Source organism: Plectrocnemia conspersa, unplaced genomic scaffold (genome assembly GCF_051122295.1).
Source record: "Plectrocnemia conspersa isolate PC_06_02 unplaced genomic scaffold, ASM5112229v1 ptg000010l, whole genome shotgun sequence".
Classification (NCBI taxonomy): Eukaryota; Metazoa; Arthropoda; class Insecta; order Trichoptera; family Polycentropodidae; genus Plectrocnemia; species Plectrocnemia conspersa.
Genome location: NW_028277174.1, coordinates 4,742,522 through 4,766,592, shown reverse-complemented (window position 1 = coordinate 4,766,592; position 24,071 = coordinate 4,742,522). Strand labels below are relative to the sequence as shown.

The following is a 24,071-nucleotide window of genomic DNA, read 5'->3' as shown; positions in this document are numbered from 1 at the left end:
CAACGATCGAACGAAATCTCCGGAGCGTATATCCGTTTAGTCGACCCATCCAGGACTACAACGCCACATGCCAAAAACAGTAGACCACTGAACCGATTCGCGCGCGCACCGCCAACAATATAATGAAGACGTTTTCTAACTATTCGCGAATGCAAAACGATGCATAATCGAACCGTGAGTTTACTTACATATGTACATATATCGCACTTTCGCATCGCTCGTTTTCATCTTCAGTGATAAGAATGCGCCGAGAAGTGTTCCACGTCCAATTTTCTCTTGATCGAGTATTTCGATACGGTCAATTTAGATCAGACGATTGATATCGTGTAAATAAGTCATTATGCGCTGAGTGACCGTTTCGAAAAAGCGCGCATGTAAACGGTATTGCCAGTGCGAAAAAACTTATAAAAGGGGGGGTATGTATTTATGATAAAATTATTTCCGCCCGCATGTTCGTACACAATGGAAATTATCGTTTTTACGATGCGGGACGGATGATAGTCATTCAAACGTCGAGAAAACGACGAATAACAAATTTGAAATTTTATGGTGACGCATTACTTATTAATGTGACCTGGGTTTTCAGTACTTTTTGCTGACTTCATATTTGATAGTGTTAAAGTGTGTGGTGTTTTAACGTTATTTATGACCAGTGACGTCAATTTAGCCATAAACATGCACGTAATTTAATGAAATACTATGAATATTTTATGGTTTTAAACCCTAAGGGATGTGACTACACAGCCAAAAAGACACTGTTGGAAACTGACAATAATGTATTATATAATATTATATATATAATGACAAACTATGGTGGGCGAGTGTCGTTTTTCTCCGAACAATGGTAGAGAAGCTGATGGAGGGATGATGTCCAGTGGATGGTCCTCAGAGGTCTTGTATTTGTGGCAGCGCCGGTGTAGTCGAGGTTCGTTCCTCTCTTCTGCGGCGATCGTCTCCAGGAGTCCCTTTCTGGCCCTGGCCGTCTATAACTGTATGGTCCACTGCCGACCTCTCCTCATTGGAGACCAGCCTTAAATATCAAGGGTTACAAAGCTCGCTGACAAATCACAACCATGTAGCGACCATCCAGTCAATTGTTGCACTCGTTTCTTCGACCAACGAAATATGTCCACGCCGTGCTTCTAGAAAGTGACATTTGCTTGCTGGACATCCTTCTGAGGTCGAATACTGCAACGGGAATATTGTGACTTTACGATGCTTTTTGTCGTCCGGTGACATATTGTTTTCCGTGCCCATTTCGCAACAAAGAAATATTCTTTCAATGCATCTGAGAGTAATTACGTGTTATTTATGTTAAACCCATTTTTCCCTGAACGTATCGAGGACTTTTGTGTGGTCCTTTCCTTTACACTCTTTTGTCACTGGTTCATCCGTATTATGTCGTGGTTACGGTAATTATTGCGCAAGTTTCAGGAAGAATAACCCTTACAATCTGAATAAAATCGATATTAAAAATACGATCATTGACTGGCCAACTATCTCCCCTCCCCTCTCTTTGGTTCAACTCAAAAAATTATACATATAAATGAGAACCAAGAGGGTCCATTGTCCTTAATAGTATTTATTTTAACCAGGCAGTTAAAACGCCGTTTTATCTTTAAAAAAATACACGTATTCAGAACAAAATCTATATGTTTGCTACAGTTAATTCTAAATATAAAATTACCTGAAGTAAAAACCGCATATATTAAAAACTTAGGCTTTACTGTTGGATTTGATATTATTTCTTCAGGATCCTCATTTTTTTTAAATTGATTATCATTGACATTTTTAGAGTATCTATTTTTATACAAGGATTTAGATATATACTAAACAATATTTTTTCACATAAGTTAAGAATATCTGGCTTTGAAATACATTGGATTTCTTTCAACTACAACTTATTTACGTTCTTGAGTTCATACTTTTAAAGTACAGTAGACCCCCCAATAACTCGGTAAATTAGGAACGAGCTATTTGGATGCCCATGATGAGTGAGCGAGTCAAAGGAAGGATATCTCATCACACGAGCCTGAATCGTACGTACGTATTGCGAAAAATCAGTATTTTCTAGTCCTCCAACAACACGCACCCGAATAGCACGTCCCCAATTTACCGTTTTATCGGAGGGTCTACTGTATTTAATAATTTGTAACTTTTTTTAGTATTTTAAAAAATGTTGTGACCCACTTTCATACTTAGAGAAAATTATTAAAAAGAACAACATTTTTTTGCAATTAGTATATATTAATTTGATCACATTTATTTAATGTCATATAAACATTTTCACGTTTAAAACTTTCATTAAGCCCATGTTACACATTTGATCGATGAATATTTGCTGTGTTACATGAATATTTACATTTGATTTAACAACCATTTTTTAATTATTACACTAAAAAATCCTAGCTATGTTCCAATCCTTAAAAATATATGTACTTACAAATAGGTCATTGTTAATCTACGTTTAGATAAATACAAATGTTAGATTTATCTAACACCATCGACATAATTTATTCTGAATACATTATCATATGCATTACAACAATATAAAAAACATTTGCAATTAATTGCAAACCATTTACATAATTTTCTCATCAAATAATAACATAACGAGACCAGGTTATAATGTTACACGATCGAATACATTTTAATAACGAAACATCTAATTAAAAGTAAACCCGATTATTAACTACTGACTCAAACCCATTGTATGTTTTTTTATAAATATACTTCCTCCTAATTTTATCATTTAGAAATTTGTCTTGCTTAAGTAAAATACCAATATAAGATATGTTATATAGTTTTAATTATTTAATAACTAGCAAGTTCTCGAACTTATTTTTCGGTAGCGCTTTTTAAGGTATTCGATTTTCTTTCATATTATTTTCACGTTCTTATGATTTTCCACTCAAATAGTTAAATTTTACTTCACATGAAATAATAATGTTGTACATTTCTCTACACAATAATGAAATATGACATAAATTAAATAACTAGCGTGGGCCTTTCTTGCATTTTGTTTCGTTTAACAAACAAATTCTGCGAATTTCGGTCATAGTAGATACACAGCAAGTGTACGAGTAGACTGAAAAGTTATTTTGTATAATCAATTCTACTGCATTACTTTTCACTTCAAGGACTTGTACGAGATTTAAAATGATGACTGACACTGATTTGAATGAAAAGTACAATTCGTTTCAATAACATTGAATCATTTGAAAAAATCTCGTATGTTAATTCTTGTGTTTCTTCTTACGCTACGCGCTCTTTAATTCAAAATCGATATTCGATTATGCAACTAGTCAATAGTCATTCTTTGAGTCAGTCACCCGGTTAAGTACTTAAGTAATCGCTTCCACAAGAGGTTCAATCACCTGTCTCCGCAATAGTGTCAAAAACGACTATCGTGAACGTAATTTGCCGCAATTTCCTTTTGTGTTCCCATGACTGAAAAGCGTTCGAGCGTTCCTCTTTTCGATTATGCGCGTGGTTTTTTTATGTTACAAAACCTACTTTGCTAGAGAATGAATACCTAATATCATTGTTAAGATCTATGCATACAACCGAAAAGTCTAAAACACCACAGACAATAGTCAAGTGACCCAACGAGCGAAGATTCGAACCGTTATTGTGAGATCGTGCATCGTTAGCTACTTGCAAAAAAGATAGCAAGCCGCTAGTTAGATTTATACACAAATTATTAATACGTAATTTAAATAAATACAACCAGTTTTCCGTAGCAATATATGTAATTGGTTTTTGCTGATGCATGAAATTATTGTGATAGTTAAAGAGTTGAAAATCGCGTGACAAAAGGATTACAAAATGTTTATTTTTACATATCATACATATACTAGAAAAACGCCTTTCGATTCGCTGGGATAATAAGCCATATACAAGGAAAGTAATAAATTGGTAAAATAAAGAAAAAATGTAACAATTTGATACTTGGCCTCTCAGAAAGGTCATCTTATCGGTCTGAAAGACCAGCGAAAACAATTAAGATTGTTTAAATCTCTTCATTTCCAACTTTCTGTTAAAGTGATAAAATATTCCAACTGTATAAGTACGGGCAGGATTTTTTCGCTTGGATTGGACCAAAAATCTTGGTCATAATAGTTGTTTTAGTGGGCATTTCCAAACTGAGCCCGTCATAATTTGGAGTGGACAGGTGAAGGCATTTTCCTCTCCTTGAATTTGTCAAGAAATAATGATGTCATTTAATGAAATACTATGAATCTTAACGAAATCAAAATATTAAAAAAAAACGACCACCGATTAGCCAAATTTTGCCCCCCTTCCCTGGAAAACACTGAATTGGTGTTCCTGATTCTTAACCAGAAATTCTCGGGCTATCCCTCAAAGAAACCCTATTAAAACAGTCTCGAATCTATCCCAGAGACATTTTTAAAATATGTCATTTCAGTGAAATCATATCGGAATATATTTTTACTAGTAGATATATATTTTTACCAGTGAAAATATAATTATCTGGCAGGTGTTAGCAAAATTATATGATTTCAACTTTTTTGTACGTAGTAAAATATACATTTAAATACTATTTATTTACATGCTATTATAGTGAATATGTATTTTTCATGTAGTTATTTTTTGACTAGTGAAGTCCAAATACATTTTCATCAGTATATACATATACAATATTTCTACTAGGGAAAATACAATTTAACTGATAGGCGCTAGTGAAATTATACGCTGCTTTAAAATATCTATGAATTAAAATATACGTTTCGCAACTATCAATTTGATAGTTGCAAAACGTACATTTGCTGTTCAAACCCAAACATAACATATACAAATTACGTAGTAATATAAGATGATATGACGTTATCCTTTCAGGAGAATTGTCCTCTTTTTGTTCTTCATTGTCCTCTCCTTCATTTAATTCTCACTTAATATTGTTATGAAAAGCCTTAATATGAACGCTCAATAACTGAGCATTTACACTACGACGGCTACGGCACGATTTTATTGATTTTGACATTGATTTTTTTACTTCTGAGAAGGGATAATTATTTTTTGCGCTCTCCTATTGGTCAAAATTCGGTTTAGATGTGCTTCATTTGATTCTCACTTATCGTAAGCAGTAATATTGTTATGAAAAGTATTAATATGAACGCTAGCGTTTCCACTGCGACGGCAACGGCACGATTTTATTGCTTTTGACGTGGATTCTAAACCAGAAAAATGCATGTCGTTTAATATCATACTTTGAATCTTATTGAAATCGAAATATTAAAAACACGATTACTAGCTGGAGTAAATTTGCCCCCCCCCCTCTCCCTTTGGAAAAATCTCAACTGACGTCCTTGCAAATGTGTCAACAAATTAACGCCAGTAGAAGTTCATGTCAACTTTTGACTAATTATTTTTTTAAAAAGGGTACAAAATACCACATCAGCTTGGATCGTTTCGAGCGGCACAAGGGGTTAGTGATTGTGGAACGAAGCGCGCGAAAACTGTGCTGCTGGTCCACTAAAGTCTACTAACATCGATTAAGCATATATTTGTAAAAAAAATAGTGATAAATTTTATTACTATTTTTGTGGAACCGAGTAACTTTTGCATCTTCCTAGGTCAGAACATTATATTAAAGGGGAGCAAGGAGATTACCCTATTTTTATTAGTCCTGTAGAGATAGCAAATATGTCTGACTCATACAGTAAATATATTACCTATGTAATGTAGTACCTATGAAATAGTAATTTTAGACATTCATTTGCATTTTAATGTTTGCTAACAATAAAATATATAATGCGACTTTCGTTCCACCATTCTGATGACTGATTTTATTTTTTGACTTGATACTTATTGCACTATACAGATCATACATCTTAAAGTATTATTTAAGTAATGCTGTGTCATTTTATTTATTTCTCAATCATTTATGCAACTTTGCTAGCGTTCGTTTAATTTTTAACTCTGTCGTTCGCGAAATTTTACATTTGTCATATATTAATCGTATAACTAATGATATATGCTTTTGTAAATTGCATCACAATCAACTTACATACATATATTGCAACAAAAATAGTAATATAGAAGTTCTAGTTAAAATTTTCCCCTAGTCATTAATTATGCTATTGATAAAAAACTAGTATCTCGGGAGTAAGCTAATTGAGTGATGTGCATAATAGGCATAATGACATATGAAGGCTTAGGAATGTCTTCCGTTTGTTTTGTTTTTTTTTCAAATATCGAGAAAATTATTTAACGGTTTACGATCGATCTCGAAATTCCCTTATGCATGAAAGATGAAGTTCTTCGCTTTCTGCGTGCGCATCTGCCTTGAAAAATGCTAATAGACATGATTCAACGACTCCAGTGCATATGCTGTTCGATTATTTTTTTTCATATCGCATGTACCGTCAATCAAATGCGCGGAGAAAATACTAGATCGTTAATAAAATCTTCATTTTTATTGAAAAAACAAGAGATGCGAGTAGGAAAAAAATAATAATCTTGGCCAGTGGAAGAAGATCTCGAGCGCTGATATGTAATCAGGCCAATTGAATTGATTTACCGCATCCATTTCTGTTACACTCGTATCAACAACACTACACTATTATTTCTGATAATATTTTTTCTTAAAAACAAATCATTGTTTCCTCAGACAAGGGGCAGTTAAATTCTTCCGGTTAATCGGAGCTTATGTATGAAGTGCTAAAGAAAGTCTAAAGATAGACGATGTTAATAAACCGTTACCAATGTGTGAGATAATTCTTTAGTTCTTCAAGAAACGCCGAAAAATAAAAATAGAACGATTCCGCTTAAACTGGTTACAGATACTTTATATATTAGTGGCTTTGAAAGATCTACAAAAGGCAGACACAATGATTGTTGATACTTGTATCAGCCTTTCTGCGTTAAAGTTTCAGATTTAATAGAAAGTGATTGTAATACAAATTTACAAAACAATCATCAGTCGTGAACGATCATAAATCGCCATAAATCCATAATGTAAATGCGAAGGCATTAAAAGCATAAATGTACACTTATAGAAAAGTATGTCTGGTACTATATACTTATCCAATTTATTTACTACATAAATACGTGTGGTTTAATAACTTATTTGTGTTTCACATTTTCTCTTCTCCTGCAAATAAATTACTTTCGTCATTAAATTCACCTTACATTAAATAGGTATATTAAGAGCCACTATTCTAATATCATAAAAAAAATATATTTTGAATAATGAATACAAATACATACACACATAAATACATATTTCAAAATTATACTATTAATTTAAATTTTAAACACGATAGAGCAGACCTTTCAAACTCGCGGCCCTCGGGCCGCATGCGGCTCACAGTATACTTTTTTGCAGTCCAAACAATCTCAAGTCAATCCCATTTCAACAATATTCAGCACCAAGGGCAAAATAGGTCACCTCAAAAAATTTTCGTTTATGTATGCTAGTGGGAGCTAAAAAAAATTACCGAATTGATGTAATCGAGCAATAATATTCGAGGTGAACTTTTATTGTAATACAGCATTACAATGTCAAAAAAATCAGTACAAAGTAATATACAAATTTACTTGTTGCTGAAAAGACTACTACTCGATAAGCTCAAACAATATTACTTTAGATCAACTTATATAATTAAACATAAGTTGTATTATTGTAAAAATATACATAAAAAAATTCTAGTCCACAGCTGCACAACATTAACTCAGAAATATGGGTAATATCGGCAATTACAAAGTGTTTTTTCTACATTATTTTGTTTATCAGCTATTAGTTAATAGGTGCCCCCACGTATTTTGCGCGCAAAAGTATCAGCCGCGGTGAAAGGGTTAAAGGATGTTTTTTAGAGATTTGTTTTTTAATTGGCTACATTTTTTTTCAACAACAACCAATTTTACAGCTGACATCTGATTTGTTCTCAGTTTGGTTTGTCATTTCACCATGAATATACTTACGCTAGAACAACGCTTGCAAATTTATTTCGAAAATCGTGGTTCAGTTCGCGAGACTTACGTACGCTACGTTCATCTTACGGCTGACATCCGAGCAAGTAATTTGAATAACCATGGATCGTTTTCGCACCCCGCATATCTAATTGATAATACGCATCCGCAGAGACGTCGTACAGTGCGAACCGAATAAGATGTTTCTGCTGTGGAGCGTAGTATTGAGGAGGATGAGTAAATTTGCTATCATGTATAGCAATTGGAGGTGTGTTCATCCACTTTATGGAAAATATTGCGGAAAAATCTTGGTTTACGAGCTTACAAGATCTGGCTGGAAACGAGATTGCTCCTGATTTTTTTTCACCACAAAATTTTGTTTAGCGATGATTTTTGGTTGGATGGTTACGTTAACAAGCAAAATTGCCGCATTTGGGATGAATAATTTGGTGTGCTTTATGAGCTGGCGGAATCATTGGTCAATATTTCTTCAAAAATGATGCCGGCCAGAACGTTACAGTCAATGCAGAGCGCTATAGATCCATGATTACTGACTTTTTCGTAACCTAATTTAAAGGCAATAATGTGTAAGAGCTTTGGTTTCAACAAGACGGTGCAACATACAATCAATTTATTGAAGCTAACGTTCGATGAGCGCAGAATTTCGCGTAATTGACCTGTGAATTGGCCTCCAAAATCGTGTGATTTTACACCTATGGATTATTTTCTGTGGGGATATGTGAAGTTGCTAGTCTACGCCGAAAAACCAGAGACGATGGACGAATTCGAAGCCAACATTCGCCGCGTTATTTCCGATATACGGCCCCAATTTCCAGATTGCGCTTTATTCGAGCCAGCTGCGGCGCCCATATCCCCGAAATTATATTTAAACATTAATGGCATAAAATTATCTTTCCAATAAAACCAATACCATAGCCATTACCACAAATGTATTTTATCTTGTTTTAAAATTTTCTACCTCAAAAAAAGAGCACCTTTTATATTTTACCAGAATTAAATTTAAAAGTTAAATTACATATAATAGTTTTATATTAATTTTAAAAATATGAAATGTTTTTTTTTTATATTTTTATATATTTACTACTAGCATTTTTTAATTATTTTTTTTATAACTTAATTGAATTTAATTGATATTGATTTAAGTAATGTAATAATATTAATCTTATTCAATTATAAAAATTATTAAATTAAAAAAGAATTGTTGTATTCATTTATTCTTTTAGTATATTATATAGAGATATTTAAATAATAAATGAAATATTTAAAATACGTTTCATTTATTTAGTTTTCCTATTTACTTTATTCATTATAATATTATTTTAGTATATAACCTTAACTAACTTGAGAAAAATGTCTAGACGTTATGGACGTAGAGCTATCAGTAAAAAATAGACGTCCAATACTTGTGGGTTACATACATATTGAGTAATTCCAATTTGGAGATTACTGTCAAAATATTTTTTTTTCGCTTTATTCAATGAATATCTATTATAATGGAATATTTTTTCGTTCATGTCTTTCATTCTGAATATTACGGTTCAGTTTATCGACGATCGAATCTATCATATACAATAGATGCAACGGTACATCTGCATAGTTGCCACTTTCGTCAGCTCCACCGCATCCATTAGCAGATCCAATCAAAAAATCATTAGCTAGGTCAGTTTGGACGCTGCATCCATATATGCACCGGCGCGTCGCACGCTGCGCCAATTATGAATAAATCAAAAGAGCGTGAAGAACGCATTTCCAGTGCATCTTACCTGTCCGGGTGCGATTGGCGATTTGTTCAGTCGATTCTGAGCCGCCGACCGGTCAGCAGGTGTCACGTCCAGCTGGTCATTCGTATTTGTTAATAGACTTTCCTTCGCTCTCCAAGCGGTGTGCCTTCCTTTATTCCCCCGTTGGCCACCTCAGTGATGAACAGTGACAGTGCTTAGTGAAGTGGCAAAACGGAAGGAAGAACCCCCGAGAAGACAGCCGAATCAACATGCACATCCTGGAAATTGGATTCTCTGACTATGTAAAGTTTTATGTTATGCTATTATGTCCAACCCTTGCGGAAGTATCAGTTTTCGGTCTGATGGAGATGGTTCGGTTTTGGTTGATCGTCGATAGATTTGCTTGAATATTAATATTTTTCTGTGAAAGTGTTATAATATAAGTAAACAAATTAAACACAAAAATCTGATGCTTTTTTTGTTCAATATAGTTTGATACTATAATATATTGATCCCATTTATAAAAAAAATCCATACATGGCCTAAATACGTTCTATGAAACTTTTTCGTGAAATTATTGTCATTTTCAAGTAATATAATAATTACTTTTCTTTGGAAAATAAAAATAATAATACATATTGGACCATTCAGCGAGAATTTTTCCTCGTCCTTTGACTGCTGCGATGTCTTTCAATTTTTTTATTGAATGAAAATTTACTTTTTTGAATTAAAATATGTGTCATTGTATAAAAATGAAAAATCAAACCTTTCAATTTTTCTTGACTCATGCTCGTTTTAAGTTTTAATTTAAAAAAAGTTTGCTCTTCCTTAGCAACTAAAACCGCAAATTCGCTATTCTAATGCGACTAATACATTTGGAAATAATTTTTCGAAGTTAAATGAAGAGTTGTAAATCCATTTTAAAATTGATTCAAGTGTATAAATTTCGTCAGTTTTGCGGGAAAACAATTTCAATTGCATTTTAATTTCCTTTTCGTCTGTCTTTTTTTTCTAATTATTAAATTATTATTTTAATTGCATTTCCTATATTGCAGCACATTGCTTGTTTTTATACAAAAATTCGAAAGGTTCTAAAGTATTTTTAAATAATTCGATACGCTTTTTAATCTAAACAATTGCTATTGAAAACAACACAGCAAAAAAAATTGTTTTAAATTTTATTTTCGGATCAGAAAGCTCAAGCGAAGATTGCAAAGAAGCTTTTCCTTTTCTTATTGCAATTTTTTAGCTCAAAATTTAAATCGTCTCTCAAATCTGTATCTATTTCAAGGGTTTATGCTTCTAAAACACATTTTTCAAAGAAATCTTCGCATTTGCGAGACACAAGAAAATCTGTTGTTTTTTGTATTACAGTTACTGCGGATTTTTCCGCATTGTAAAAAAATACTTACAGTAAAATTATATTTTCGCTAGTAGAAATATAATTCTACTGGTGAAAATTTTTTTTAACTTCACTAATGAAAATATAACTTTACTAAAAAATACACATTCACTGTAACATGTATATATCGCATGTGAATAAATAATGATAAGTTCGTAAATGTACATATTAATGTATAATAATTTTACTAGCACCTTCCAGATAAATTATATTTTCACTGGTAAAAATATATATCTACTGGTGAAAATGTATTCCAATAAAACTCAATTAGGGCAAAATTAGTGCTCCGGCATTATTTAATTTAACACTACTGATGTAAATGTATATATTTCTACTTATGTAATTAACTAGCACTTGCAATATTATATTTTCACTGGTGAAAATGTATTCTGATACAATTTCACTGAAATGACATATTTAAAAAAATATTTTCGGAATAGATTCGATTTTTTATGCTGGATAACCCGATATTTTCATTTCAGTTTTTGTTAGAGGAGGGGGGGGGGAGCAAGAGTTCGCCAGTCAGTGGTCGTTTTTTTAATATTTTGATTTTAAAAAAATACTTTTCTGATATATATATATAATTTTCTATAAGCACTTCATGTCAGAATACAAATCCACAAATAAATTCAAAGTTTTATGCAATTTTAAAGCTTTTCTTTCCGGTCTTCAAATCGCTCACAGCTTTTATAGTCAACGTTAATTTACTTGCCAACGCTTAGTTGATGCTGAAAAAATTGTAAATAGTTTACATGGTTGAAAAAAAATACAATTTAAATTGCTTATTTTATAGCATCAACAATGACTAGACTAAATTTTTAAAGGTACTCGAAAAATTATGTGTGTTTTAAAAAATAAATATGTACAGATTTGTTTAAAATTATGCAAAAAAATCTAATTTCATTGCTTATAAATAGGGTAACCATATTTCCCAGGACTCAAAATTGGACGCTTCGCAAAAATAAAAATCCCCTCCCACCTTACAAAAAAATATTTTTAAAAAAAAATGTTGATATAATAATCTTTAAACTTACACTTCCTCTTTCACATCTTTTATTACATTAAATAGTAAACAAATAAAATGAAAAAAGTAAAGACGGAGAAAACGGAACAAATATTGTAGTGTATTGTAAATACAATAATGAATATAAATATTATACATTTTTATTTCTTACTAAATTCTTACAAGGTATGCTAAGATGTTATTTATTCGAATCCGGTCAACGAATGTAAGATTATCGTCACGATTTTTAAAAAATTTAGGCAGAAACGGTCCGTTCTATTCTCAACATTCGCAGAATTTAAACGTTTTTAAACCAATAAAAATATTTTTTTATTGGTTTTCACTCAATAAGTTGCTAAACGTAAAAATTTAATATAAAATATTTTCGTCTCTAATATCATATTCTTCGTATTCAGATGATTGCTCATCTGGACCTGGTCGACGGCCGAAGTTAATAGCGACTGCTTTCTTTGGGTTTTAATGGTCGTCTTGGTCGATTTAGCTTGGCTTCGCTTAGTGCTTGAAGTTGGTTGAACACTCGCTTATTCCAATTTGGAAACAAAGTGGTAGTTTTTTTGCCAAGTTCTGGTTTGTTAAGTATCTGAAGGCTGTTCTATCGTATATATCATTCAGTATTGCGGAAGATTCTACGTCTCTTACAGTTCTCGATCGTCTGATCAATCTCGATAAGGCGGGGCGAAAACAGATTATTTAATATTGTCTAATAAATATTTTGCTAGGCAAACTACCTTTCCGTGCTTTCAAATTTATATAAGCCAACGAGAAAAAAATAGTTTTTATAAAATCCAAGTGAAACAAATAAATCAATTAGTATTACAAGCTTTTAGCGAGTCCTTGCGGTTTTTTTCGCAACGATTATAGATGATCCCGACATTTTATAAATTTTATTCAATATCATAAGTATCGTATATCGAGTGTTTTAATAGGAGATATTTTTTTACACGCGAATAATTTCAATTGTTTTTAAGGTCATATCATCATTGCAATAGGCATGGCAGACATTAAAAAAGCATATTATAAAACATTCGAAAAAGACGATATATAACGATGGAAACCATCGTAAAATTAATTACTAATTTCATATAATTTAACACCATCACAACTTAAGGTTAACCAATACCAAAGAAAGCATTGATTTATTAGCTATCATACATATATGTATGTATTATATATGATAAGCTTATTACACAATATAAAATAAGGTTTCTTTGCAATAGCTTAAAAAGCTAGCGTGACTCAACTGTCTATGAAAGATAATATCTTTGATTTTTTGCTATAATGTGTCATTGAAACCAACGGGTTCTTAAGCAGTGTACGTTCAACTCTTAAAAGTATATGTATATCTGTATATCATATAAACACTAGTATTAATCCTTTCCACTCGGATGCGTTTAATAGAACCGGATAAGAACAATTAACCCTCTATAGCCACAATATAATATTACAAAACAACCATCGTGATCTTACAATTAGACTAGACGTGATAGAGAACTGAGAAATGATATTATAAATCTCCCTTTGCTGAGAAAGTGGACTTAGACTTCCACAACTTTAACTTTCGCCGATTGAAAGTAAACGAGCTGCTATTTCTTATAGTCGTGTGCAACTATCTTATTTTTTCAACATCCTTTTTATGTGATTGTGAGATGTCTACGTCTATGTCGTTATCCAGCAATGTCTTTGCTTATCGATCTATGACTAATTCTTCCGTTAGAAAAGACCGAAAAAATCTAAGCGTTGATAATTAGTTATTGTCTATTTTTTGCAACAAATCGCGTGTTCTTCTCGTTTTGGAGTTCAGACGTGCGACTAACCGGACGGAACCGTTTTGCAATTTATTTATTTATTTACAATCTTATGGATTGCGGCTGGCGGTACTTTCGCCGAGGAACGCTATCCGCATAGTGTCCAGAACGGTAAACCAGTACTTTGCGTAGAGGTCAAGAAATGGACGAAAGAGAGACGAGTGCTATAATACAAATATTGTCTCCTGGTGCTTTTAACGAAACGTTAGACAGCTGTTACTAAGTTCTTTAAGATGACAAATTATATATTTATTATTTATAATACACATTTTAATGAAAACATCTCATTTGATAAAATACAACAATATTATTCTCAAACGTTACAATCAATAATTCGTATTAAAAAAAACTGTTTATAGCAGAACACCATAAATATTGTCGAATAGTTAATAAATATTTAGAATTGGTTTAATGGTTTTTAGATTAAAATATATGTTATGAATAATTTTTATTTTCCGTTAGTAATTAATTGAGAAAACCTTCGTTTAATTTATACTACTTTTATATACTCTCAGTTGTTTTTTAATATAATTATAAAATTAGATCTGTCGATGATTTACATATCCCATTTTTATTTTGCAAAAAAATAGACAATTCTTGTAGCATTTACATAAAACCATTGACTCTTATTCATTTTAGCCGGCGACCGATCCTTGCTAAAGATATATTAATATAATCATTCTTAACTCATTGAAACCTGCATTCTTAATGTTTTTAGTAGTCGGTACAAAATGTTTGCTTATCGCAATTCCTATATTCAGTCATAAATCAATTGTTAAACAATGTTTTCGAAGTATTAATTCGAAATCCCTGTTCCTTTTTTCACTACCTGCTCTGAATACAGCTGAGAATTTACCAAATTCCAACCACTTCTTGTTTTAAAAATTGCAGTTTTGTACCTAATTTAAAATATTCATGTTAATTACATTTACAATTTAATTGAATTAGTAATTTACTCCAAAATAAAAATCAGTAAAAGCTAATACATTTGCTTTGTATTGTATTTACATATTATCTGTGATAAATATATTGATATTGTCTCTTTATTGATTTATACACCAGAATTACTTCCTGGCAGCTTTATCTGCAAAAACAGGAAATAACCATATCTGGTAAATATGGTGGCTATTATATCACAATGGTGTCATTTTTGAACAAATATTATATGGCTCGGTATGTTTTCGTGGTGCAAAATTGTATTAATCTATTTAGCTAATAAAAAAGACTTTCATATTACAATTTATTTCTTTATCCAAAATTTCTTAATGTTTCTTTATTCCAATTAGGAAACCCGCCACATTTTTATTTTTGCGAATTATCCTAAAAATTTTATTATACAAATTCACACCTCCGTACATTATTCCCTTGGCCGTACTCGTTTTCTTATACCTAATTATTCTTAAATTGACTCCATTATTTGTATTAAATCTATGTCCATCTTTATTTCTTATTATGTAAATACTTATTAAAGTTCTCTAGTAACATATTATTTACGAACGTATATATAAATACTATTATATATATATATATATATATATATATATATATATATATATATATATATATATATATATATATATATATATATATATATATATATATATATATATATATATATATATATATATATATATTTCACATCCACTTTTATTATGTCTGCACTATACTCTCTGGAAGTTGGCCAAGAACGGAGAATATAGTGCGTTACTTCGGGGTAACTTCGGTTGAGTTCAGTTCTGCCCGCTCTAAAATTTCTCGGAAGTTGTTCGAGCTTACCGAGAACGGGAGGTAATTCAGTCGACTTGGCCAGCTTCGAGCGCTTCCGAACATTGTCGGCAAACGGACCGAAGTCGGAGTTGCTCTTTCGAGCGCGAGCAGTGAGATACTTCCCCTTTCGCTCTCTCGCGTGTTAAGTGACGACAGTGAGAGAGATAATAATATGGTTTTTCGCAAACTGAGATAGAACGAGTAGCTCGGTTCAATTTCAGTATGCGCGTAGGCGTCCTATGATCAACACGCAAGTCGAGCGCTGCATCATAGTCACGTGGTCAAGTTATATTACCACATGCTTATCGGGGACTTCAACAGACTCTTACTGACATCTTTGAATAATTTAGGACCCCAAAAGGGAATAATTATATTTTTGATAGTATATTCTTTAACAGATATCGTTATTATATTTTTTTTTCATATAAAATTAAATAATTATAAAATAATTAGTGCTACTTGATTTTGTTAAAAAAAAATCGTTTCGAATATCCTTATGTATTTTCCTAGATCGGTTTACATAAATGTCACACCATAACGAATTCTTATTTAGAATCGATGGCGACAAATTCTAGCATAGTCACAGATGTGGTGTTCGTATTCTGAAGTATTATTTTTATGCCTTATGGCATTTTGCAAAAGCCGATAAAGATTTTGCATAAATTGAATATTTACGACCGAAAAGTTTTCACTGATATTGTATTGGTGAGTGCCCACACAAACTTTTATAATTATCAGTAGCGTAATTTTAATAATATGACAATTTAAAAATTGCGATTATTTGGCACATTTTTTGATCGCGCGCAAATATGCCAGCTGTACGTGACAGCAGCCACCGTGCGGACGCCATACACGGCCGCCGACCGGACGGCATATGAAATTTGTGGCAGTGTGGCTGCTACTCAGAAGTCGGTGACCTCGGCCGACTTCAGTTGAACTTCGGTTCGGATAACTTCCAGAGAGTGTAGTGCAAGCATAATGCTTCCTCTACACTCTCTGGAAGTTACCGAACCAAAGGTCTACCGAATATGGTCGAGGACGCCGAGACATTAGAGCGGGCAGACCCGAGCTCGACCGAAGTAGCCCCGAATTAACACATTATATTTTCCGTCCTTGCCCAACCATGGCCTACTTCCAGAGAGTGTGGAGGAAGCATAACACTTTCTGCAAGAACTCAGCGAATCGTATCCCAACGCTCATAAAATAAATTGCGGTTGCTCCACGGACACTGTAATGTTATTCTTTGTATGTACCTTATAACAACCAGTTAAGAATCTATTGTAAAGAAAATAGTGACCAGAACCATGCCATTTGATTGAACTTGACATGCTTTTTTTGTCTTTCTCTTTTCTAAATTATGCCACAAAATCATTCAGATTTTCAAGATTAAACTAATACCTGCTACATTCTTACTTGACATATTTTTTCAGGACGACACCGACGATGGTCTGCAAGGAAGCATCGACCCAATGTTCCGCACAGTTCCCAAAGAAAACACCACGTTTCTCATCTGGAAACTAGAGGTAACTATGCAAATTAGCAACTATCAAACACTTCAGTTCGCCTGTATACACAACCGCGGTGATAATGACAGTAATTTGAGTAGCTCGCGATGCGGTAAATTACACCTCTTCACATCCAACGTGTGCAATGTACTATAAAAGTTATTCATTGAATTCATCGTGACTTTCGCAGAACTCTTCCGTTGTATTGCTTCCTAAATCTCAATATGGCACGTTCTACGACACAGATTGCTACATCATCTACGCTTCGTCTATTTACGGATATCCAGCTGGACCAAACGCAATTGTAAGTATAATACAAATATAACATTTCAAACAAATGTATAAGTTTATATAGATGATACTTATATAATGTTGCACATGATTTCTAATGATAATAGCTAAGTAAAATATACATTTAATGTATGTATATGTTACAGTAAATGTGTATTACCATTGAAATAATATTTTCACTGACGTTTCAATTAAATCATATCGTAATACATTTTTACCGATAGATATATATTTCTACTAGTGAAATAATATGCTGTAAACACTAAACTGTCCTTTGACAGTTATATCCTGAATGCAATAAATAGTTTCAGGGCGACACGTCACCAATTAAGTCCAAAATAATTATCCACGCAGTAAATAAATACAGCTTCACCAATATTTCTCAGTGAAATTATATTTAAACTTCACTGAAAAATACATATTCACTTTAACATTGTCACTATACGACTTATTATATTAAAATATAATATAATTTATATCACTGTTTTGTACTCTTCGTTGATTTTCTAAATAATAATTTCTACTTTAAATTTCAATTCCAAAAGAAACGCGACGTCAAAAATGGCAAAATGGAAACGCATATCCATTTCTGGTTGGGGGTAAAAGCAAATCCAGATAGTACTGGTGCCGCTGCTTACAAAGCAGTAGAACTGGACGCTCACCTGGGAGGCTGTACAGTTCAACACAGAGAAGTTCAAGGACACGAAAGTGCTAGAATAAAATCGTACTTCAAGGATGGCATTAAGTATGATATTAATTTAAATTTACATTTGTCGTTTAAATAACTTTTATAACCTATTATCCACCACTTTTGCAGACTTTTAAAAGGTAAAGGTAGCGATTTGAACGTGCGTCTTTACAAAGTGTACGGAAGATGTCCAGTTATGGCAGAATTGGACGACATATCTTGGCGCCACTTCTCCAGCAGCGGCATATACATATTGGAAACTCCTGAAGCGATATTTTTGTGGATCGGAAGAGCAGCAAACAACGTAGAAAAACTGCATGGAACCAAGGTGAAAATTATTTGTACTAAAGGCAGTCTTAAAAATACTAGCTGTTGAATAAGCAAATAAAAGTGTACATTTTTAGTAATCTTTATAATCCCCTCACAAAATTAAAAATCAATCACTGATTGGTCAACTTTTGCCCCATCCTCCTAAAAAAATCTGAAATGACGTCCCTGATTTTTATCAAACTTTTAATTAATCTCTGTATCTTTGTGAAAGATATTTTTTATCGACGTGTAAAAAAATTGAATGCTCAGTATTTCTTTATAACCAAAACAAAGCCCAGAACTTTATAGGCTGCCTCTTGTATTTGGAGTACTAAAATTAACATGTTGTTTTTAATCAGATAGCGTTAAAAATGAGAAAATTGACCAGCAAAGGCCAACCTGAGCGACAGATTATATTCCTGAACGACGGCTACGAACAAACTTTGAGATCCGACAAAAAAGAAATGTTTCAAAAATACTTGGACTTATCGGAACGCATAGTGAAAACTAACGACGAAGAAGTCAGCAACGGCCAGGTAAAAGATGGTCCTGAGGCGAAGCATACAATCAGGTTGTATAAGTGCTGGCACACTGCGACCAAATATCGGATCGAAGAAATGAAACCTGGACCCATAATGCAGTCAGATATGCATTCAAATGTATGTATTTTAAAATATCCAGCACTAACCAAATGAAATTTAATTGTAATATGATTTTCAGGACGTTTATATTCTTGATAATGCCACACAAGGTATATGGATTTGGGTTGGTAGGAGAGTTTCTCTGAAAGAAAGAGCAGAAGCAATCAGAAACGCAAGAGGTTTTGTAAAAAAAAAGCACTATCCTTCTTACACGCCTGTAATAAGAGTACCCGAAGACAACGCACCGTTAGAATTCAAAGCTTTATTTAAAACGTGGAAAAATTCAGACATACAAGCAGAAGCAAATGGTAAGTGTGTATAAATTAGTGGACTGATCCAATTCAAGTTTCTGTAAATCAGACAGCTGTCAGTAATCACGCGTTTTCAAAGTCTCAAATGTTAGTTTGCAACAACATTTACAAAATATATCGCTTAACTACCGTTCAACGCGTTAAAATAGTTCAATTCTTCTCTAATGAGACACATTTCCACTTCTCTGGGTATGTTAAAAAGTAAAATTGCCGCATATGGGACGACAAAAGCTCTCAAGTGATTCACGATGCCCAAAAAGTGACTGCTTGGTGCGCATTGTGGTCAGGCGGCGTCATTGGGCCTTACTTTTTTTTTAAAACGATGAAGGTCGGACTGTAACAGTCAATGGTGAGCACTATATGTACAGGATAACCGATTATTTTTGGCACGAATTCGAAGATATTGACGTAGAAGACATGTGGTTTCAACTTACCACACATCGGGTGCAAATTTGGATGTTTTGCGTGAAAAGTTCTCAGGTCGCATTATTTCACATTTTAGTGACGTCAACTGGCCGCTAAGGTCATGCGATTTAACACCGTTAGTTATTCATTAAATTAGATTTTTTGTGTGGTTAAGCTAAAAGTCGTGTCTACGCCGACAAACCCGAAGCTTTTGAGCACCTAAACACCAACATCCGCTAATTTATAGCCGAGATACCACCCGAAATGTACGAAAAAGTCATCGAAAGGATCGACTGCTGCAAAAGATCCAGAGTCAGCAATTTAATTATTATTATTTTTCATGATTAATGAAATACATCAAATGTTCGATTAATAAAAAAATCCTAAAATTAAAAAAAGTTATATAGTTAATAGCGACAAGTAATAAAATAATATAAATCTTACTTTCTCATCCCTAAGCGTATATTTGAACCCCAATTGTTTTGTTATTTCGCCAGCATACTCAAAGGATCTATATCATAAACTAATGTTAAATTATTCGCCTTGGACTTTCCTAGTCATGCCGTGGACACACATTCTTACAATATTTAAACACATTTAAAATATTATGAAGTTGATTGGACATTTTTGATTCAGCACGAGTTGCAAAAGCAGCCACGACGAAATTCGATGCGCAAACCTTGCATCATGCCACCTGGCTCGCCGCACAAACTCAACTGGTAGACGACGGAACAGGCATGATCAAAATATGGAGAGTCACGCCAAACGGCCTAGTGGAAATCATGTCTTCAGTTTTGGGCATGTTCTTCAACGCCGACTGTTACGTCGTTTTCTACACATACCATCACCCATCAGGAGAATCCAGCATCATTTACTATTGGATTGTAAGTGTTTCTGTTTGTAACAAAAGCAATATAAGTACATATATTTATATATTATATATGTCACATTAGGGCAGCTGCTCAGCACCAGACTTGAGAAAAATGGCTGAGAAAGGAGCCAGAGAAATGCATGCAAAATTGAATCGAGTTCCAATGCACGTAAGAAATCATTATTAATTTATATAACGTATTGTAAATTGTAGTTGTAGCATACAATTAGGAAGGAGTCCACGTCCCTTTCAGTTCTCGAACGTCTGGCCAATGCGATGATTCGGGGCGGAACCAGACAATTTATTATTGTATAATAAAAATCTAATTAAGTGGAATGTTTGACATTTGTTAACAAATAACCAATTCAATGAAACGATGCGACAATTATCTTAAATTTTAAAATAATTTTCAGGTTAGAGTTTATCAAGGCAAAGAGCCATCTCACTTCTTGCAAATATTCAAAGGACGTATGATAACGTTTGTCGGCAAAGCAACAGACTGTGATTGTAATACATATACTTTTATGGTATAAAGCATTATGATAGTTATAAAAGTGCTATTTTGATATTTTCAGCCAGTGGTACTACTTTACGATCGCCTTCACATTATTTAGTACGCGTCTCCGGTAAGTTTCCAAGAGAGGCTCGCGGAACAGAGGTCGTTGGCGATAGTCGTGAAAAGAAAGCAGATATCACAGGAGCTTGTTACATTTTACGAAGCGGCTCTCGTTGCTGGGTGTGGTGTGCCACAAATGCTACTGGAGACGAACGGGAAGTCGCTAAACAAATGGCTTCAATCGAACACACTTTGATAATGCAAGGTAAATATATCTAACACGTATTTATTTTATTTTATCTTAAATTGATTAGTGATGCTGAAGACTATCAATAGTTTTCGCCCCGACTGTCGCTCGCGACAACCTAGGTAGGAGGTAATAGTAATTGCTAATAGGCCGAAACACTCGGTCCAAAGCTCAAATTACATGGTTTTAAAACCGGCCCTATTCAGTAATAATTTAAGTAGCTTTAAGAATAAAATAAAATTATTAGAAATATTTGTAGTAAAATTACTGTTACTTACATTTATTTATCTATAGGTAAAGAAAAAGCAGACTTTTGGGATGCTTTGGGATTAAAGCGAACGATTCTCGTGGCCGATCCGCCGAGAGAACCCGTGGATGTGCTACCAGCGAGACTCTTTTACGTATCGATAGGCTCTCCAGGCTATTGTACGTTTTAAATAATTTAATTATACACACTTAGATGAACATTTGTTCATTTATATAAATTCTTCAGATGAGGAAATAGTCTCGTTCAGCCAAAGCGACCTTTCACCTGAATATATTGTGTTATTGGACGCACATTGTTGCGTGTACATCTGGAACGGACTCCATTGCTGCAACGTCGGCAAGGAAATCTCTATGAATATGGCATTGAAATATTTAAAATCCGGTAAGATTTATTTATCAAGATCTGTTATAAGATATGAATTGAATTTAATCCCATGCTTTGATACAGATCCTTCCGGCCGCGATTTCAATATACCGATCATGGTGATTTCACAGGGAAATGAAACGCCAACGTTCACTGGATTCTTTCCAAGTTGGGATAAAACAATGTGGAATGTAAGTATATCGTTATATATAACAATCTTCGTGTATAAAGATAAGAGCAATACAAAGGCAAGACATGCGAATCTTTGGACTAATAAAAACTTATTTATATAAGTTCAGTTAATGTTTCAATATCAAACAGCAATCGAATATCATGAACAATTTAACTAGATGACTGTATCTGATTATTGTGGTCATTACTTACTTCTTTAGCTGCACGCCCAATAAAAACGACAGTCGCGGAGTCTTTCTCTCCACCGAATGATTTAGATTCTCTGCGGATAGTCTTGCATCATTTTCCTGATATCGATGGGAATGTTCTGGCTAGATAAAATTCGACTACAGATTTCAGAATTACTTTTGAGAGAAAGTCAGGATTGTCTAAAATCGTAAACGACGTCTGCGAAAAATCTTCCAAGATGCTCGGCTTTGTTATAAAAATAGCGATTCACTTTGACAATCTGTTAGTAATATTCTCTTTAATTCGCAGCATTTTCATCAGAATCTAAAATTTGGGATCCTTTAGTTAGGTTCAAACGAGGTTCTTGAGATATCTTTATAGGAGTATATTTGGTTATTATCGTTCTTGTTTCTTGTTCAAGAGTATGAGAGATATTTAACCCTTTGCTATTGAAGTCTTCTAGAATTACTAATGCCTCATGTTTGAAGACTTTTTCACACTGCTTTTGAAGTTCTTCATAAAATAAATCTTTATTTAGCTCTTCTGTCGGAGCATATGCATTGACAAAAGTAATATTGAATAATTAATTTTGAGTCTATCGTTGATTGGTTCGAATCCTAATTTACCAGTGACTATGAATCCTATACCTCGTTGCGCCCCTTTAGTAATTCCGTTTATATATTTGTCCTGCTTGTTCCCACCCTTGTTCATCATTATATAAAATAAATGCTAACAAAGATCGCTGTTGACATCATGATACTCGAAAAATTAAATTAATTTGTGAACTTGCTACTCCGTTATCACGACAATGGCATGAAAAACTTTTTATTCTCTATAATCGTATTTTTGCAATTCAAGGGTCACAGGCCGTACGAACGCGTTAGGAAAGAACTGGAAGGTAAGAATCACGGAGACAAAGTGGCAATGTCCAACGACAGCACAGAAAACTCCCACTTTGACAAATACGACAAATATCCATTATCAGTTTTACGCGGACCTTCAGACAAACTTCCGCCGTCGATCGATCCGCTACTAAAAGAGGTAAGCATTAAATATAAAAACGAAAGTGTTCGACAAGCAAGTATGAGCATTATGGTATGTTCTAGTTATATCTGACGCACGATGACTTTGTGTCCACTTTCGGAATACCGTACAGTCAGTTCAAAACGCTACCGATCTGGAAACAGAAGGAGTTCAAGAAGTCGGCGTGTCTCTTCTAAGGATCACAAACAAAACAAAAAAAATCAATTTAAATATGTTATTTATTAATGTTTACATCTAATCTTATAAAATACATTTTATCATATTTTTTAAGTTTATACAATATACAAAATTTTGTAAAATCAATAAAATAATATTTCCAAAAAAATAATATAGTATATATAATAAGTCGCTCGAGTTTTTTTAATTGTTTTAATAAGTTTTACACCCGAGCGCTGGATCGTGGAGATCGACACAGAAGCTCTTAACGATAGGATTGTCACATTGTAAGTAACACGGCGTTTTTTCAAGTACAAAATCGACGAGGAACATACCGCTTATTGTATAAGGACATATGTATGTAATAGGCAGAGTGATATT

At 33.3% G+C, this 24,071-nt stretch overlaps 1 protein-coding gene across 3 annotated transcripts; it reads left to right on the top strand.

Annotated features, from left to right (window-relative positions):
* Positions 1 to 52: 52 nt before the first annotated feature.
* Positions 53 to 23,859, top strand: qua (villin like protein quail). Of its 3 annotated transcripts, none has more exons than XM_088195645.1 (16): positions 53 to 174; positions 17,106 to 17,198; positions 17,371 to 17,484; positions 18,017 to 18,216; positions 18,289 to 18,487; positions 18,828 to 19,127; positions 19,189 to 19,417; positions 20,462 to 20,709; positions 20,779 to 20,865; positions 21,110 to 21,203; positions 21,272 to 21,517; positions 21,794 to 21,925; positions 21,993 to 22,148; positions 22,215 to 22,321; positions 23,349 to 23,531; positions 23,597 to 23,859. In XM_088195645.1, the coding sequence occupies exons 1-16, from the start codon at positions 160 to 162 to the stop codon at positions 23,708 to 23,710; spliced, it is 2,517 nt and encodes an 838-aa protein (XP_088051771.1). In that variant the 5' UTR covers positions 53 to 159; the 3' UTR covers positions 23,711 to 23,859. The 3 variants fall into 3 exon arrangements, with proteins under 3 accessions (XP_088051771.1, XP_088051770.1, XP_088051772.1); XM_088195644.1 differs by lacking the exon at positions 53 to 174 and adding an exon at positions 9,747 to 9,979; XM_088195646.1 differs by lacking the exons at positions 53 to 174; positions 17,106 to 17,198; positions 17,371 to 17,484; positions 18,017 to 18,216 and having other exon boundaries at positions 18,384 to 18,487; positions 18,832 to 19,127.
* The last annotated feature ends 212 nt before the right edge of the window (positions 23,860 to 24,071 follow it).